Genomic DNA, 19,944 nt, shown 5'->3' with positions numbered 1-19,944 from the left:
AGCTCCGATAAGGCTCTCCTCCAACAGCAATCTGTGCTCTTATCCTCTGTCCAATGGGCCTGTTCACATGTTCACTCTGGTCCTATAGCTCAGGTAAACCTCTCCCCTGAACCACAGAGAGAGATTTTTTGGGGGGGGGGTTAAAACATTTTTGACTGAGGGGCAGTCCCTCAGTCAAAAATGGACTCAAAAATGGACTCAAAAATTGGACTTTTTAAAAGTTTTTTCGTGTCATATGAAAGCAGGGAATCATAGCTTCAAATTGACGTTTTGGAGATATATGGAGTAATGTCTTGCAGAAAACGAGAAAGCGAGTTGAGAAAAGAGGCTTGAAAGGTTCACTTCTGTGGACTCTAACATTACACCTAGCTACACGTTTAAGCATTTATTTAATATTTACTCATTTTGGATAAAACATTTTTTTTAAAGTTTTTCTCCTCTGGTGAAAAGCTGGAATTTGCGCGATGGCAGGCTCTCAGTCAAATTTGGTCACAGATATTCTGTTGGTAATCATTGAGCTTCTTATTTTCAGTTACAGGGATCTCCCCCCCATCTCTCCAGCTCTTCAATAAACAGTAAATAGCCTCCCCCAATCCCCTGGCCAGCCAGGGTGCCTGATGGAGGGGAAAGGAACTGGTTGGAATAACGTGTTCCTTCCACGGCCGCGCTACGTCCAACCGGGGAAACTCCCCCTCCAGGTGAAAAGAAGCAGCTTGGACTCCTCATGCATTGAAGGAAGCATGAGGTCAGTCCGCTGCTCTCCCCAGGTTGGCAGAGGGAGAGTAGAGCCCAGGATTACACTAGAGTGACTGGACAATTGACACTGGGTAGGAAAAAAAGGGTTTACAAAAATTGTGGGATACATTTTTTATTAAATAAATAAAGAGAAAATATGTTTTCATCCAATCGGGACAGAGAACCCATTCCAATTTCACTTTATGTATCCTGTTTCCTGTATGAGTTCTCTCTCCTGATTGGATGATTGGATTGGTGGTATCTAGTAGGCTGAAAAACAGCCAAAAATACGACGCACATCAAAGACCTGATAGGCTGAGGTTGAATACGACGCACATCAAAGACCTGATAGGCTGAGGTTGAATACGACGCACATCAAAGACCTGATAGGCTGAGGTTGAATACGACGCACATCAAAGACCTGATAGGCTGAGGTTGAATACGACGCACATCAAAGACCTGATAGGCTGAGGTTGAATACGACGCACATCAAAGACCTGATAGGCTGAGGTTGAATACGACGCACATCAAAGACCTGATAGGCTGAGGTTGAATACGACGCACATCAAAGACCTGATAGGCTGAGGTTGAATACGACGCACATCAAAGACCTGATAGGCTGAGGTTGAATACGACGCACATCAAAGACCTGATAGGCTGAGGTTGAATACGACGCACATCAAAGACCTGATAGGCTGAGGTTGAGGATAATAAAAAAAGTCTGCACACCATTTTCTGCTCCCAGAAATATCTACACTTTAAAAGTGGTAACTTTGGAAACTTTACCACTTTTCAAGTAAAGGTTTTTCTGGGAGCAGAAAATGGTTTGTGGCTTCATTGGCTTCCATCATCCTGACCCACCTGGACATTGTGTTTTCTGTTTATTAAAGAGCTGGAGAGACAAGGAGAGCCCTGTGTTACTGAACAAACACTCTGTAAAACACTAACAATGATTGCGATGGTGGGAACACAGAACTATTTTAACACTCCACAACAACTTATCACTTACACGACGCCACTCAGCGCTAAAAGTTCCAGATGTGACCTTGGGTTGGGGAGCAGTAAGTTTATATCGGTGTGTTTTCTGCATGCCGCCCTGCCCAGCCTATCAACACTCTGACCCATATCTCTCTAGCCCATTCTGGACGGGAACCCCTCTTGGTGTTTTAAGCATTATGTTATACTTTAGCTATTGAAAAATAGCAGATCTACAAGCTCATAGCGCGGCACCGAGTGCCGCGCTACAAGCTTGTAGGTCTGCTATTTTTTTTAATATCGTGAAAATGTGGCGCAAATCTATGAATGAATATATATATTCTTTTAAAAGTGAACGTTTTTAACTCAAATCTTTGCTTCTGGGGTGTCCTCTGAACAACATATTTTCAGATGGGGGTCGGCGGTCAAATACATATAATTCTGTGGCTCCTTGACATGAAATAGTTTGAGAACCACTGATATAGAAACATAGGGTTTTTCAGAAAACTGTCAGGATTCACGTTTTGTAGAATCGAACTTAGGTCTAAATGCGCTAGACGAGGTCGGGACGGGCGCTGTTGTTTTTAATAACACCGAGCGAAAAGCCTGCCTCTGTTTGCTTTTCAGGCTTCCATTAAATACCTTGAGAGCCGCGTTCGGCCTCTCGGATCGCACGGATACAGAACACCAGCCATTAAAAGACTTGAGAGAGAACTGTCCTGTTACCATATGGAGAGCAACTAGGGAGCACAGCCTCGTCATGAAGCCTGCTGGGGTACAATCTTTCCTTAAGTAAAAGTATCAAAACTGCAATGTAGAAATGCTCTGTTTCAAGTAAAAGTCTGGAATTCAAAATGTACTTGAGTAAAAGTACAAAAGTATTGGCGTCAGTATGTACTTAAATGTAATGTAAAATGTAATTATACAGAATGTATATAAGGTTGAAGTGGTTAATGTATGTTTTGTAATAATAATCTAAATCTACAAAGTAACGTAACTAAAATGTTCAAATAATTGTAGCAGAGTAAATAGTAGGCCTACAATATTTGCATCTGAGATGTAGTGGAGTAATTAGTAAAAGTATTGGAAATTCAAGTGAAAGTCAAGTCGGGTTCACTCAAATTTGTACAGTACTGGCATGCTATTTGTTTTTACAGGCGACACCGCCGTACGACTGTATACAGCTTAGGCGTGATGATAGTTCTCAATCTGACCGTCTCCAAATCCTCCAAATCCTCTTTATTAGACAATAATGAAAAGGGAGCTGTGATGGCCGCTATCTGGAGTCTGTTTTAGGGAGAGGATAAAGCCTGTATAAGACCTAACAGGCTGTACGACGTACACATACCTCTGGAGTGGAGTCATGCAGCGCTCTCTCTCTCTCTCTCTCTCTCTCTCTCTCTCTCTCTCTCTGTCTCTCTCTGTGTCTCTCTCTCTCTCTCTCTCTCTCTCTCTCTGTCTCTCTCTCTCTCTCTCTCTCTCTCTCTCTCTCTCTCTCTCTCTCTCTCTCTCTGTGTCTCTCTCTCTCTCTGTCTCTCTCTCTGTCTCTCTCTGTCTCTCTCTCTGTCTCTCTGTCTCTGTCTCTCTGTCTCTCTCTGTCTCTCTCTCTGTCTCTCTGTCTCTCTCTGTCTCTCTCTCTCTCTGCCTCTCTCTCTGCCTCTCTCTCTCTCTGTCTCTCTCTCTGTCTCTCTGTCTCTCTCTGTCTCTCTCTCTCTCTCTCTCTGTCAGGTTGGTAGTGAGTGCAGGGCGGCAGGGCTCATAATCAGCTTCAGAACTAGGGCTGCGTTGCCCTGAGTTGCCAAGAAACGTGTGTGTGTGTGTGTGTGTGTGTGTGTGTGTGTGTGTGTGTGTGTGTGTGTGTGTGTGTGTGTGTGTGTGTGTGTGTGTGTGTGTGTGTGTGTGTGTGTGTGTGTGTGTGTGTGTGTGTGTGTGTGTGTGTGTGTGTGTGTGTGTGTGTGTGTGTGTGGTGGGTGTGTGTGTGTGTCCACCTGTATGACTTTGTATGGTTGTGCCAACGGAGGGGGGTGGGGGGGCTTTGTTCTCAAAGCTCAACGTTCTAATCTAAAGGGTTCAAACGATGCAGGGCTCCAGCTGTTTTCGGATGAATCGAGAGGCGCGTGTTTTATTTTAATGGATATAATACAGTATATCTATGTATCTATGAATTCACAGAATCTCTATGTCTGTCCATATAACTCATGCGCCGCCTGACAAAACTGCTGTGTGGTCCATTTGGTTCCATTTGTACTCTCTCAGAGTTAACTGAACATTGTTTTTACAATATAAATTGGGAGCCTCAGAGTTAGAAATGCCCTTAAATGGGGGTCCGTAGACTAATGCATGTCAATCTGGGGGTCCTTGAAATTAAACGGGTCGAGATTCACTGCTAGAGCCGTAACAATCTTCTCTTATTCCCTGGCATATATTTTTTAAATGGGGGTCCGCGGGCTGATTAGTGTGAATTTGGGGGTCCTTGACATGAAAAAGTATTGGAACACTCTGCTAGGGGTCCAGAACCCACACAGAACCACTGTCTCTGCTTGGGGTCCAGAACCCACAGAGAACCACTGTCTCTGCTAGGGGTCCAGAACCCACAGAGAACCACTGTCTCTGCTAGGGGTCCAGAACCCACAGAGAACCACTGTCTCTGCTAGGGGTCCAGAACCCACAGAGAACCACTGTCTCTGCTAGGGGTCCAGAACCCACAGAGAACCACTGTCTCTGCTAGGGGTCCAGAACCCACAGAGAACCACTGTCTCTGCTAGGGGTCCAGAACCCACAGAGAACCACTGTCTCTGCTAGGAGTCCAGAACCCACAGAGAACCACTGCTTTCAGACGCACAACACAATGCAGTGTATGTTGTATCCGAGGTTATGTCGCTGCTCTTCCTGACTCTTTGAAGCATTGTTCCTTCATGGAGGCTCTACCTGCAGCTGTTGATTAATGTAAACATGGAGTGATCCTTTTTCCTGTCACTGTGGCGTGCCTGCGTCCGTGCGTGCGTGCGTGCGTGCGTGCGTGCGTGCGGTGTGTGTCATGGTGCGTGCGTCACGGTGCGTGTGTGCGGTGCATTGCGTGCGTGCGTGCGTGCGCGGTGCATTGCATGCGTCCGTGTGTGTGGTACAATCAGCTGCCATCCTGCTTGTATATATATCTATAGCTCCAGTACTAACAGGCCTCCCGTGACTGTAGTTTCATTGGTTGCACGTCTTGAGGAAATGGTTTTCATTCCATTCGGAGTGGAATGGGAAGAATGAGCCTCTATAGAATGGAATATTATGCACATCATGGCGTACTGTCCACACTGATGTACATGCACTACTGTCTGCATGCTGTACACACTGATGTACATGCACTACTGTGCATGTACATGCTGATAATACAGCATGTGGTAAATGGTGCATTTATATAGCACCTTTATCCAAGGCGCTTCACATAGATTGTGCATTCCATTCACCCATTCACACACACATTCATACACCGATGGCGGCGGAAGCCATGCAAGGCACCAACCAGCACATCGGGAGGAATTTGGGGTTCAGTGTCTTGCCCAAGGACACTTCCACATGTAGACAGGAGGAGCCGGGATGGCCAGAGCGCGGGTGAGCCATCTAGCTTTCTTATATATATATATATATATATATATATATATATATATATATATCTCTCTATGGCTAGTACAGTACAGTCAAAGGTTATGCTGAAAGGATACCATAAAATGCCCCCCAGCGAGCATGTGTCCATTGTGCTCCATCCTCTCTGTGAGGATTGCATAAACTGTACGACACAAATACGACAATTACACTGTTTTTTACAGAAGGTTATATTTAGGCCTAGTGGTTTATGGAAAATAAAAGGGTACTGAAGCAGCTTCTCCAAACAGTCCTGCCGTCCGTCCGGAGCAAGAGAACTGCCTCATAGAGCAAGAGAACTGCCTCATAGAGCAGGAGAACTGCCTCATAGAGCAAGAGAACTGCCTCATAGAGCAAGAGAACTGCCTCATAGAGCAGGAGAACTGCCTCATAGAGCAAGAGAACTGCCTCATAGAGCAGGAGAACTGCCTCATAGAGCAAGAGAACTGCCTCATAGAGCAAGAGAACTGCCTCATAGAGCAAGAGAACTGCCTCATAGAGCAAGAGAACTGCCTCATAGAGCAAGAGAACTGCCTCATAGAGCAGGAGAACTGCCTCATAGAGCAAGAGAACTGCCTCATAGAGCAAGATAACTGCCTCATAGAGCAGGAGAACTGCCTCATAGAGCAGGAGAACTGCCTCATAGAGTAGGAGAACTGCCTCATAGAGCAAGAGAACTGCCTCATAGAGCAAGAGAACTGCCTCATAGAGCAAGAGAACTGCCTCATAGAGCAGGAGAACTGCCTCATAGAGCAGGAGAACTGCCTCATAGAGCAGGAGAACTGCCTCATAGAGCAAGAGAACTGCCTCATAGAGCAAGAGAACTGCCTCATAGTGCTTTAAAAACAGCCATAACAAGTTGTCTTTATCAGGGACGTGCAGAGAGGGTTAGAGGGGCAGGGGCTGAAATCCCGCAAGAGGTGCACTTTTGGACATGAATAGCGAAAATAGCTGATCTACAAGCTCTCAACGCGTCGCGCTGCGACGCGTTGAGAGCTTGTAGATCAGCTATTTTCGGGGCACAACCCAGCACTCCTTATCTAGTGGAGATGCAGGTGTAACGACATGGATTTATAAACCAATTTGTTCAACGCAAAATACTGTGTTCAAGTTCAGGAGACTTCGGGGAAAAAAGCAATTCTCCTGAATGCTGCCTTCTGGCATGGCATGGAAAGGAGAGGAGAGGAGGGGCATTTGCATTTCTTTGACCATAGAAAATGCTGCATTCGTGGTCTGGAGAGGGCAGTTGTTTTACAGACGGGTAAAAAGGCAGGGGCTCACGCCCCCTTTGATGTCTATGTGTGCACTTACCTGGTCTTTATGCAAGACACTGCAATGGGTGTCCTGATGACGGGCAATGCCGATATAAACGTTTAAATGTGTTGTGGTTGCACCAGATGGAGCAGGGCAGCAGGGCGGCGCCAGTGAGCCTATATATCAGGGTTCCCCAATAGGCGGCCCGTGGGACTTTTGCGGCCCGCGGAGTGCCCCCTTGTGGCCCCTGGAAGAATTAACAAATATTTTTCTTTTTTTGAGGGGGTCCCAGATATAAATGGCATTAAATGGGGGTCAGTAGCCTATGCATGTCAAACTGGGCATCCTTTTCAAATGGGGTCTTGCCCATTTGAAAAGACCTCGACCTCGTGTGTGCGGACTCGGCCCCCAGCCTGGTACCCTAGTCAAAATATGGCCCTTGAGGAAAATGAATTGGGGAACCCTGCTATATATAAACGTTAAATGTGTTGTGGTTGCACCAGGTGGAGCAGGGCAGCAGGGCGGCGCCAGTGAGCCTATATATAAACATTGTATATGTGTTGTGGTTGCACCAGGTGGAGCAGGGCAGCAGGGCGGCGCCAGTGAGCCTATATATAAACATTGTATATGTGTTGTGGTTGCACCAGGTGGAGCAGGGCAGCAGGGCGGCAGCAGTGAGCCTCCAGGCGGGAGACGAGCTGGTCAACATCAACGAGATCCCTCTGAGTGGATCCCGACAGGAAGCCATCTGCCTGGTGAAAGGATCCCACAAGACCCTCGCCCTGGTGGTCAAACGGTACGGAACAACCCCCCACCCCCCCCCTCTCTCTCACACACACCTTTCCTCCCTGTAGATGGACCCTCGCCCTGGTGGTCAAACGGTACGGACCCCCCCCCCCCCCCCCCCCCCCCCTCACACCCCTTTCCTGTAGATGGACCCTCGACCTGGGGGCCAAAAAAGCCGATCTATAAGCTAGATCGGCGATCTTTACGCTGCTTTTGTGCTCTTGTATGACGAATTAGTTCATTCATTTATGAAATAAATATATACAAGGTTTCTGGCCCTGACGGCGACAAAGTCAACGACTGGTACATTCATTTTGCCCAAAGCAACATTGTTGAACATACTTAGGTGTTGTACTTGTGCTACTTTTACTTAAAATAAATCATAGTACTGCTTCCACCACCACCACTCCCAGCCATGGGTATTGGTGGAAGGAAGTATCACCCGATGCAAATGCAATGATCTGACTGTTCTGACAGTCATCTCTCTGTCCCTGTCTCGTCTCTCTGACTGTTCTGACAGTCATCTCTCTGTCCCTGTCTCGTCTCTCTGACTGTTCTGAGAGTCATCTCTCTGTCCCTGTCTCGTCTCTCTGTTCTGACAGTCATCTCTCTGTCCCTGTCTCGTCTCTCTGACTGTTCTGACAGTCATCTCTCTGTCCCTGTCTCGTCTCTCTGTTCTGACAGTCATCTCTCTGTCCCTGTCTCGTCTCTCTGACTGTTCTGACAGTCATCTCTCTGTCCCTGTCTCGTCTCTCTGACTGTTCTGACAGTCATCTCTCTGTCCCTGTCTCGTCTCTCTGTTCTGACAGTCATCTCTCTGTCCCTGTCTCGTCTCTCTGTTCTGACAGTCATCTCTCTGTCCCTGTCTCGTCTCTCTGACTGTTCTGACAGTCATCTCTCTGTCCCTGTCTCGTCTCTCTGACTGTTCTGACAGTCATCTCTCTGTCCCTGTCTCGTCTCTCTGTTCTGACAGTCATCTCTCTGTCCCTGTCTCGTCTCTCTGACTGTTCTGACAGTCATCTCTCTGTCCCTGTCTCGTCTCTCTGTTCTGACAGTCATCTCTCTGTCCCTGTCTCGTCTCTCTGACTGTTCTGACAGTCATCTCTCTGTCCCTGTCTCGTCTCTCTGTTCTGACAGTCATCTCTCTGTCCCTGTCTCGTCTCTCTGTTCTGACAGTCATCTCTCTGTCCCTGTCTCGTCTCTCTGTTCTGACAGTCATCTCTCTGTCCCTGTCTCGTCTCTCTGACTGTTCTGACAGTCATCTCTCTGTCCCTGTCTCGTCTCTCTGACTGTTCTGACAGTCATCTCTCTGTCCCTGTCTCGTCTCTCTGACTGTTCTGACAGTCATCTCTCTGTCCCTGTCTCGTCTCTCTGTTCTGACAGTCATCTCTCTGTCCCTGTCTCGTCTCTCTGACTGTTCTGACAGTCATCTCTCTGTCCCTGTCTCGTCTCTCTGTTCTGACAGTCATCTCTCTGTCCCTGTCTCGTCTCTCTGTTCTGACAGTCATCTCTCTGTCCCTGTCTCGTCTCTCTGACTGTTCTGACAGTCATCTCTCTGTCCCTGTCTCGTCTCTCTGCGATAAGACCCTGAAAGCTCCGTTTAACTGTACGTCACGTCACTCTCAATTTCACCCTCCGCCGAGCGCAGACATTCCCCTGACGCACTCACTCACACACGCACGCTCACACACGCACGCACTCACACTCACACACTCACACACTCACACACGCACGCACGCACTCACACTCACACACGCACACACGCACGCACCGCCGAACCCCCCTCCGGTCCTTTAGACGAGGCGGAGTGGTCTTACGGTGCATATTCCCCTGCGTTAGCGGCATGCTGAATCACTGAGCGCTGAAGGTCTGTCCACAATCTGTACATTGTGTGTGAAACATAGAGTCTCATTGTCCGCTCGGCGTGGGCCTGGTGGCTGCACGGCCTGCAGGCTGCACGCCGGCCCTGTTGGATCATAGCATAACGTAAGCCTTAAACAAATACTGCTGTACAAGGAAGCACATCGCTGCTCATTCAACTGCACACAAAGACGTGTGTGTGTGTGTGTGTGTGTGTGTGTGTGTGTGTGTGTGTGTGTGTGTGTGTGTGTGTGTGTGTGTGTGTGTGTGTGTGTGTGTGTGTGTGTGTGTGTGTGTGTGTGTGTGTGTGTGTGTGTGTGTGTGTGTGTGTGTGTGTGTGTGTGTGTGTGTGTGTGTGTGTGTCAGTCTCTAGTGCATTATCATAATAGACTTTCCCTTTTAAGGGACTTGAAGGGAATACGGATAGAGAGTACGTTATTGTCCTTAGTGACCATCTCTGTTTCCCGTTGAACTCTTATGTGCCTTTGAGCACCGGCGTGGATCTCTTGGGATAGTCCCCCATGAATCATTACGAGATACGATCATACGCACATTCCTTTTTGCAGATTCTGTTGCACAATATAGGCAACACAAAGCATGTTGCCGGGAATTCTAGAAGTCATTGCCAAACGTTGGGGGGGGGTGTAGCGGTGTCACCTCACAGCTAGAAGGTTTCGGGTTCGATTCCCGGCAGGGACGCTAGGGGCGTGTATTGTATACTCTCCTCTGCGTCATCAGCACCCATACCCTACGGTATGTGGGGTTCGTTGGCAAAATAACTGGTTGGAATAAGGTGTTCCTTCCACGCTCTACTGTACGTCCTACCGGGGAAAACTCCCCCCCCTGTGATAAGAAGTGACCTGCTCACTCCTCAAGCATTGAAGAGAAGCATGAGCTCAGTTCGGGGCTCTCCCCAGGTTGGCAGAGGGAGAGTAGCGCCCATTGGCACCGGGTGAAAAAAAATCAAGTTCAATTTAAATTGCCTCGAAATTACATGGATGGATCATCAATCAATCAGGGTGCTTGCTTGGCCCTCCTTAACCCATTTTGGGCAGGAACCCCTTTTGGTGTTAGCATTATGTTATGCTTTAGCTATTGGAAAAATAGCAGATCTACAAGCTCATAGCGCGCCACCGAGTGGCGCGCTATGAGCTTGTAGATCTGCTATTTTTGAAAAATCGAAGAACGACGTGATGTTTGCTCCATCGATTCACATGTTGGCTGTTCGTGTGCGTCTCCTCTCTGCAAACAACACAGGTTTCACTCTCAAAGTCCACCGTCCGTCCACTGGCACACAGCGAACTGACCCCCCAGCGTGGTCATTTAACATCTCGTACCGGTCAATTTTTTATTTGCTCCGTGAAAGGGTACTGGAAAAAACAACTAAAAAGTACACAGACCGTTTCACACACACACACACACACACACACACACACACACACACACACACACACACACAGGCGTCGTGGGAGGTTGATGACTTTGTTTTTGTTTTGTTTTTTTGTTCTTGGAGAGCAGCTGGAGAGCACATTGTGATCTAATTAAAATGTTGTGACATGAACAGTGTTGGATGAATCATTTCTATAGCTCTTCTGAGACTGTATATTTGTACAGATCAGTAGTTCCACATCTGGAACACGTCGTGATGAATAAAATGTTATTTTAACTAATTAACTGTATGGTAGAATATGTTAAGCAAAGGGATAATGTATGACTAGTTGTCGAGAATTAATGACCAACAGGATGTTTAATCATCCCACTTATTAAACGGCTACTTCATTAACACATCAATAAATTGACCCAAAAGTAACAACAAAACGAGGTATTTCCTTGGTTTACGGTAATAAAAGTATTCCATAAGTGTTGCGCTGGCCGTCTCTGCCCATGCTGCTGTCGCCTCGCTAAAAGGAAGTGTTGATCAAACAGATTCAATTTCCGGGTGCTGAATCGTCTTATTTCTTGCTTCAGGTTTTCAAAAACATTCTTGAGAGCAACGTTTAGCTGTAAATGACATTGTGTGTTTGTTTACATGGCTGTCATGTCGGATACGGCATAGTAAGATCCAAGCAGCGCAGCAGCCAGGTGCTCTGAGGCCCTGCCTGAAGCTCATAAACCAGCCAGGTGCTCTGAGGCCCTGCCTGAAGCTCATAAACCAGCCAGGTGCTCTGAGGCCCTGCCTGAAGCTCATAGACCAGCCAGGTGCTCTGAGGCCCTGCCTGAAGCTCATAAACCAGCCAGGTGCTCTGAGGCCCTGCCTGAAGCTCATAAACCAGCCAGGTGCTCTGAGGCCCTGCCTGGAGCTCATAAACCAGCCAGGTGCTCTGAGGCCCTGCCTGAAGCTCATAAACCAGTCAGGTGCTCTGAGGCCCTGCCTGAAGCTCATAAACCAGTCAGGTGCTCTGAGGCCCTGCCTGAAGCTCATAAACCAGCCAGGTGCTCTGAGGCCCTGCCTGAAGCTCATAAACCAGCCAGGTGCTCTGAGGCCCTGCCTGAAGCTCATAAACCAGCCAGGTGCTCTGAGGCCCTGCCTGAAGCTCATAAACCAGCCAGGTGCTCTGAGGCCCTGCCTGAAGCTCATAAACCAGCCAGGTGCTCTGAGGCCCTGCCTGAAGCTCATAAACCAGTCAGGTGCTCTGAGGCCCTGCCTGAAGCTCATAAACCAGCCAGGTGCTCTGAGGCCCTGCCTGAAGCTCATAAACCAGCCGGGTGCTCTGAGGCCCTGCCTGAAGCTCATAAACCAGCCAGGTGCTCTGAGGCCCTGCCTGAAGCTCATAAACCAGCCAGGTGCTCTGAGGCCCTGCCTGAAGCTCATAAACCAGCCAGGTGCTCTGAGGCCCTGCCTGAAGCTCATAAACCAGCCAGGTGCTCTGAGGCCCTGCCTGAAGCTCATAGACCAGCCAGGTGCTCTGAGGCCCTGCCTGAAGCTCATAAACCAGCCAGGTGCTCTGAGGCCCTGCCTGAAGCTCATAAACCAGCCAGGTGCTCTGAGGCCCTGCCTGAAGCTCATAAACCAGCCAGGTGCTCTGAGGCCCTGCCTGAAGCTCATAAACCAGCCAGGTGCTCTGAGGCCCTGCCTGAAGCTCATAAACCAGCCAGGTGCTCTGAGGCCCTGCCTGAAGCTCATAGACCAGCCAGGTGCTCTGAGGCCCTGCCTGAAGCTCATAAACCAGCCAGGTGCTCTGAGGCCCTGCCTGAAGCTCATAGACCAGCCAGGTGCTCTGAGGCCCTGCCTGGAGCTCATAAACCAGCCAGGTGCTCTGAGGCCCTGCCTGAAGCTCATAAACCAGTCAGGTGCTCTGAGGCTCTGCCTGAAGCTCATAAACCAGCCAGGTGCTCTGAGAGGCTCTGCCTGAAGCCCATAAACCAGCCAGGTGCTCTGAGAGGCTCTGCCTGAAGCCCATAAACCAGCCAGGTGCTCTCAGGCTCTGCCTGAAGCCCATAAACCAGCCAGGTGCTCTCAGGCCCTGCCTGAAGCTCATAGACCAGCCAGGTGCTCTGAGGCCCTGCCTGAAGCTCATAAGCCCAACACCTCCCTAAGCAGGGACTGCCTCTTGGGTTCCTTACTTACTGATTGTGGCTTTAACCCATTTTGGACTGATGGCGATAAAAAAAAAAGGCTTCTAAATCCTAATAGTTTTCTGAAAAACCCATGTTTCTAAAACCCATGTTTCTATGTCAGTGGTGCTCAACCTTTTTCATGTCAAGGACCCCCAGAATTATCTCTATTGGGCCACGGAAAGAATATATATTCAAAGATTTGCACCACATTTTCACAACTTTTCAAAAATAGCAGACCTACAAGCTCATAGCGCGCCACCGAGTGGCGCGCTATGAGCTTGTAGATCTGCTATTTTTCAATAGCTAAAGTATAACGTAACGCTTAAAACACCAACAGGGGTTCCCGCCCAGAATGGGTTAATCCGCGTTCAGAGTGTGGTTTCAGTAATGAGAGACATCTGAAGGATGGGTTGCGTAACTAAGGAAGTTGAGAGAAGATGACATTGAGACATATATCAAATATTGCTTTATTTTGCTCCATAAATATTGTGATATGGGGCCGTAGGGAACCTACTGGTGGAGAAGTATAGCACTGCCTGAACGTCATCAGAGCAATTTGTGCTTTGGTTAAGCGGGAATTGTGGTAGTGGATGAAATACAGTCCCTCACATGCAGAGGCCAGGGTTTGAATCCTGGGTCGGACAAGATGGTCAGTCCACTCAGAGTGGGCGGAGTCTATGGTCTGGATCCAGGCTAGGGTTGGACAGTGGGCGGGGTCTATGGTCTGTACGCATGCACGCACACATGCACACACACACACACACACACACTCATTTAAACCTGGGAGGTGACCAGTACAACACATTACAACCTGGAGCTGACCAGTACAACACATTAAAACCTGGAGCTGACCAGTACAACACATTACAACCTGGAGCTGACCAGTACAACACATTAAACCTGGAGCTGACCAGTACAACACATTAAACCTGGAGCTGACCAGTACAACACATTACAACCTGGAGCTGACCAGTACAACACATTAAACCTGGAGCTGACCAGTACAACACATTAAACCTGGAGCTGACCAGTACAACACATTAAACTTGGAGCTGACCAGTACAACACATTACAACCTGGAGCTGACCAGTACAACACATTAAACCTGGAGCTGACCAGTACAACACATTAAACCTGGAGCTGACCAGTACAACACATTAAACCTGGAGCTGACCAGTACAACACATTAAACCTGGAGCTGACCAGTACAACACATTAAACCTGGAGCTGACCAGTACAACACATTAAACCCGGAGCTGACCAGTACAACACATTAAACCACCTGGGAGCTGACCAGTACAACACATTAAACCACCTGGGAGCTGACCAGTACAACACATTAAACCACCTGGGAGCTGACCAGTACAACACATTAAACCTGGAGCTGACCAGTACAACACATTCAACCTGGAGCTGACCAGTACAACACATTCAACCTGGAGCTGACCAGTACAACACATTAAACCTGGAGCTGACCAGTACAACACATTCAACCTGGAGCTGACCAGTACAACACATTAAACCCGGAGCTGACCAGTACAACACATTAAACCTGGAGCTGACCAGTACAACACATTAAACCACCTGGGAGCTGGCCAGTACAACACATTCAACCTGGAGCTGACCAGTACAACACATTACACCTGGAGCTGACCAGTACAACACATTCCACCTGGAGCTGACCAGTACAACACATTCCACCTGGAGCTGACCAGTACAACACATTCAACCTGGAGCTGACCAGTACAACACATTACACCTGGAGCTGACCAGTACAACACATTCAACCTGGAGCTGACCAGTACAACACATTAAACCCGGAGCTGACCAGTACAACACATTAAACCTGGAGCTGACCAGTACAACACATTAAACCTGGAGCTGACCAGTACAACACATTAAACCTGGAGCTGACCAGTACAACACATTAAACCTGGAGCTGACCAGTACAACACATTAAACCTGGAGCTGACCAGTACAACACATTACAACCTGGAGCTGACCAGTACAACACATTAAACCTGGAGCTGACCAGTACAACACATTAAACCTGGAGCTGACCAGTACAACACATTACAACCTGGAGCTGACCAGTACAACACATTAAACCTGGAGCTGACCAGTACAACACATTACAACCTGGAGCTGACCCGTACAACACATTAAACCTGGAGCTGACCAGTACAACACATTACAACCTGGAGCTGACCAGTACAACACATTACACCTGGAGCTGACCAGTACAACACATTAAACCTGGAGCTGACCAGTACAACACATTACAACCTGGAGCTGACCAGTACAACACATTAAACCTGAAGCTGACCAGTACAACACATTACACCTGGAGCTGACCAGTACAACACATTAAACCTGGAGCTGACCAGTACAACACATTAAACCTGGGAGCTGACCAGTACAACACATTATACCTGGAGCTGACCAGTACAAACACAGTCAGGTTTTATGAGAGACACATGGTGTTGTGTTGTTCCTCCGTGGCCCTGTGTCCTGTGTTGCAAACCTGCTCTTTCTCTGGCCAGTGAACGGGAGCAGCTCAAACCTGCTCTTTCTCTGGCCAGTGAACGGGAGCAGCTCAAACCTGCTCTTTCTCTGGCCAGTGAACGGGAGCAGCTCAAACCTGCTCTTTCTCTGGCCAGTGAACGGGAGCAGCTCAAACCTGCTCTTTCTCTGGCCAGTGAACGGGAGCAGCTCAAACCTGCTCTTTCTCTGGCCAGTGAACGGGAGCAGCTCAAACCTGCTCTTTCTCTGGCCAGTGAACGGGAGCAGCTCAAACCTGCTCTTTCTCTGGCCAGTGAACGGGAGCAGCTCTTTCACTGGCCAGAGAAAGAGATGCTCCTGTTCTCTGGCCAGTGAACGAACAGGAGCAGCTCTTTCTCTGGCCAGTGAACGGGAGCAGCTCTTTCTCTGGCCAGTGAACGGGAGCAGCTCTTTCTCTGGCCAGTGAACGAACAGGAGCATCTCAAATAGCATCCGTAGCCTCTCATTTCCTCCAGGCCACAATAACAGGCCTGCTGTCTGGATGGCAACGCAGCGTGGCGGCCAGTCATTGTTGCCATGTCTGCTGCTTAAAGTGGGCGTTTTGGGCTAGTTCTTTTTTTCTGTAAAGTCTCTTGTAAATGTTGGTACTTGTTTTTGGGGTTGTGTTTCTAAAGTGTATAGTTGGGATAACTTCCTGAATGAAAAAACCTATGTTTCTATATCGGTGCCAGTGGGCCCATGTCAAGGGCCCAGAGTATCCATAACCTCTCCTCCTCTAGGATAGGATGTGTATTAATATCCATAACCTCTCCTCTAGGATAGGATGTGTATTAATATCCATAACCTCTCCTCCTCTAGGATAGGATGTGTATTAATATCCATAACCTCTCCTCCTCTAGGATAGGATGTGTATTAATATCCATAACCTCTCCTCTAGGATAGGATGTGTATTAATATCCATAACCTCTCCTCTAGGATAGGATGTGTATTAATATCCATAACCTCTCCTCTAGGATAGGATGTGTATTAATATCCATAACCTCTCCTCTAGGATAGGATGTGTATTAATATCCATAACCTCTCCTCTATAGAGCGTCGCAGTCCCGCCCCCTCGAGAGACCCGGAAAATAAATCCCTGTTCATTTTCCTCATAGACTTTTCAGAAAGTATTTATTTAAAGACGTTTACGCCGCGGACAAAGCCAACTCTTGTCGTGACAAATCATGACAATAAACACAATGTTTTGGGCCAAACAAAGAATTAGAAAGTAGAAAAAAACGGCAGGTTACAACACTTTTTTTGTTTTGTTTTTCTTCTTTGTAATTATTTGTTTGGTCCAAAATATTGTGTTTATTTCATGATTTGTCACGACTCGAGTTGGCTTCGTATGACGCTTATAAGGTCTTTAAATAAATACTTTTTGAAATGTCTATGGGGAAAAATGCATTGGGATTCATTTCCTGGGCCTGGCGTCGTCATGAAAGGGTGCGGGACTGCGACGCTCTATAGGATATTTATTAATATCCATAACCTCTCTTCTAGGATAGGATATGTATTTCACTGAGTCATGTGAAGAACATTCACTAAGTATCTATCTCTCTCTCTCTCTCTCTCTCTGTCTCTGTCTCTGTCTCTGTCTCTCTCTCTCTCTCTCTCTCTCTCTCTGTCTCTGTCTCTGTCTCTGTCTCTGTCTCTGTCTCTGTCTGTCTCTGTCTCTGTCTCTGTCTCTGTCTCTGTCTCTGTCTCTGTCTCTGTCTCTGTCTCTCTCTCTCTCTCTCTCTCTCTCTCTCTCTCACCCTTTTAAAAGCTGTGATCCGGAACCTATTTTAAGGAATAAAATTATATTTTAACTAAGTAACCAACATCTTCCTACTCTTCCATTGAGACATTTCGGTGTGTCTGTCTGGTAGGAGGACACCTACTGGCTGACGCGTAGTACTGCCTGGAGCTCATAAACCCAATCTCTCTCCCTGGCCGGGCGAGCAGGGGTTACTTCTCTTCTCGGCTGAGTGCTAGAATGTGTGAGTGATTGTGTCTTTAATCGCTGTTATTTGCAGGGAGTGTGATCTCAGTAAGACGAGACATCCAAAGGATGGATTGCGGAAATCTCTCTCTCTCTCTCTCTCTCTCTCTCTCGCGCTCTCTCTCTCACTCTCTCTCGCTCTCTCTCTCTCGCTCGCTCGCTCTCTCTCTCTATCTCTCTCTCTCGCGCTCTCTCTCTCTCGCTCTCGCTCGCTCGCTCGCGCTCTCTCTCTCTCGCTCGCTCGCTCTCTCTCTCGCTCGCTCGCTCTCTCTCTCTATCTCTCTCTCTCGCGCTCTCTCTCTCGCTCGCTCGCTCGCTCGCTCGCTCTCGCTCTCTCTCTCTCCCCCTTTTAAAAGCTGTGATCCGGAACCTATTTTAAGGAATAAAATTATATTTTAACTAAGTAACCAACATCTTCCTACTCTTCCATTGAGACATTTCGGTGTGTCTGTCTGGTAGGAGGACACCTACTGGCTGACGCGTAGTACTGCCTGGAGCTCATGAACCCAATCTCTCTCTCCCTGGCCGGCCGAGCAGGGGTTACTTCTCTTCTCGGCTGAGTGCTAGAATGTGTGAGTGATTGTGTCTTGAATCGCTGTTATTTGTGATCTCAGTAAGACGAGACATCCGAAGGATGGACTGCGGAACTTGAGGAAGTTGAGAGAAAATAAATGAGACCTCATGGAGAGAGAGAGATATCAAATTATTGTCTTTTTAGTCCATATAAATATTGGGATAATATCACTTAAACCCTATTCATTGACTGAAGTGGAGTCCCCCAGGGGTGTGTACCAGGTCCCCCCCCTCATCCTGCCCTGTTTCCTCTATCCGTTATGGAGTGTTTGGTGTTTCTCTATAGTTACCTGTGTGTGTGTGTGTGTGTGTGTGTGTGTGTGTGTGTGTGTGTGTGTGTGCCTGCCTGCGTGCGTGCGTGCGGCTGTGCACGTTGGCCTAACACACATTCCTTCACACACACCAACAGCTCATGCTGTCAGAAGGTTGGACCTGAACCAAGGATTATATAAACAAGGATAGGACAGATGTTCTAAACCATAGCGTGATGTGCCAGTGCCATAAGGGAGGCAAACGGCAGACACACACGTTTTAGGATCGTGTTGTTTTTCGGCTATTTTCGGAGCGGGGCACCCACCCACGCACAGCCACACACATTTAGTTTCCGTCAGTGAAAAAAGGCAGTCGACAGGACATTTTTCGTCATAGTCGACAAAATGAACAATGTCATGTCAGATGTCACTTAAATTCAGTTCTTCAAACTTCCGCCTCCGGTTTGCCTCTAAGCGCCACTAATCTCACGTTGCCAGACTGTTGCCTCTCGCAATTTCCAAACGCTTCCATCATACAGTCTGGAGCAACGGAGGAGCTGTCATGAGTAGAATATAAAGCAGAAGTGGAGCCTCCTCCCCCACTTCCGTTTCGTCTTTACAGTGGCGCAAATTTATCCTAATATAAATATAAATCATCTAAGCATATATAGCTTGTTGCTTAGCAGAAAAGGAAATAAAAAAATATAAGCTCTAAAGATATTTTTTAAATATATTTCCGTGAACGTAAATGGCAGCTTCCTTACTCGGATTTCAGGAGCTGTAGTTCTAGACTCTATGTAGCATTCGGAGATTGTGGAATAGTCATCTGGGTACACGACACTAGTGCACTGACTGGTGAATCCGCCTCTGTCCTCTCCTTCTTCTCCTATACTCCTTGTGTCCTGTCACCAGAAGAAGCAGCCAGTAGAACCTGCTCCCCGGCGTCTGTCCTCTCCTTCTCCTATACTCCTTGTGTCCTGTCACCAGAAGAAGCAGCCAGTAGAACCTGCTCCCCGGCGTCTGTCCTCTCCTTCTCCTATACTCCTTGTGTCCTGTCACCAGGAAGCAGCCAGTAGAACCTGCTCCCCTCTGTCCTCTCCTTCTCCTATACTCCTTGTGTCCTGTCACCAGGAAGCAGCCAGTAGAACCTGCTCCCCGGCGTCTGTCCTCTCCTTCTCGTATACTCCTTGTGTCCTGTCACTAGGAAGCAGCCAGTAGAACCTGCTCCCCGACATCTGTCCTCTCCTTCTCGTATACTCCTAGTGTACTGTCACCAGGAAGCAGCCAGTAGAACCTGCTCCCCTCTGTCCTCTCCTTCTCCTATACTCCTTGTGTCCTGTCACCAGGAAGCAGCCAGTAGAACCTGCTCCCCTCTGTCCTCTCCTTCTCGTATACTCATTGTGTTCCGTCACCAGGAAGCAGCCAGTAGAACCTGCTCCCCTCTGTCCTCTCCTTCTCGTATACTCCTTGTGTACTGTCACCAGGAAGCAGCCAGTAGAACCTGCTCCCCTCTGTCCTCTCCTTCTCCTATACTCCTTGTGTACTGTCACCAGGAAGCAGCCAGTAGAACCTGCTCCCTGGGTGTCCTCTCCTTCTCCTATACTCCTTGTGTCCTGTCACCAGGAAGCAGCCAGTAGAACCTGCTCCCCTCTGTCCTCTCCTTCTCCTATACTCCTTGTGTCCTGTCACCAGGAAGCAGCCAGTAGAACCTGCTCCCCTCTGTCCTCTCCTTCTCCTATACTCCTTGTGTACTGTCACCAGGAAGCAGCCAGTAGAACCTGCTCCCCTCTGTCC

The 19,944-nt window shown here is 48.1% G+C and overlaps 1 protein-coding gene across 4 annotated transcripts in view; it reads left to right on the top strand.

Moving 5' to 3' along the window:
- shroom2a (shroom family member 2a) overlaps positions 1-19,944 on the top strand; it is a 129,729-nt gene that overhangs the window by 39,959 nt on the left and 69,826 nt on the right. For all 4 annotated transcript variants that reach the window (XM_079506531.1, XM_079506533.1, XM_079506532.1 and 1 more), the window contains exon 3: positions 7,245-7,393. In XM_079506531.1, coding sequence (XP_079362657.1) covers positions 7,245-7,393 — 149 coding nt within the window. The remainder of the gene's footprint in view (positions 1-7,244; positions 7,394-19,944) is intronic.

The sequence above is a fragment of the Electrona antarctica genome (assembly GCF_951216825.1).
Source record: "Electrona antarctica genome assembly, chromosome: 7".
Classification (NCBI taxonomy): domain Eukaryota; kingdom Metazoa; phylum Chordata; class Actinopteri; order Myctophiformes; family Myctophidae; genus Electrona; species Electrona antarctica.
This window is presented reverse-complemented; position numbering and strand designations above follow the sequence as displayed.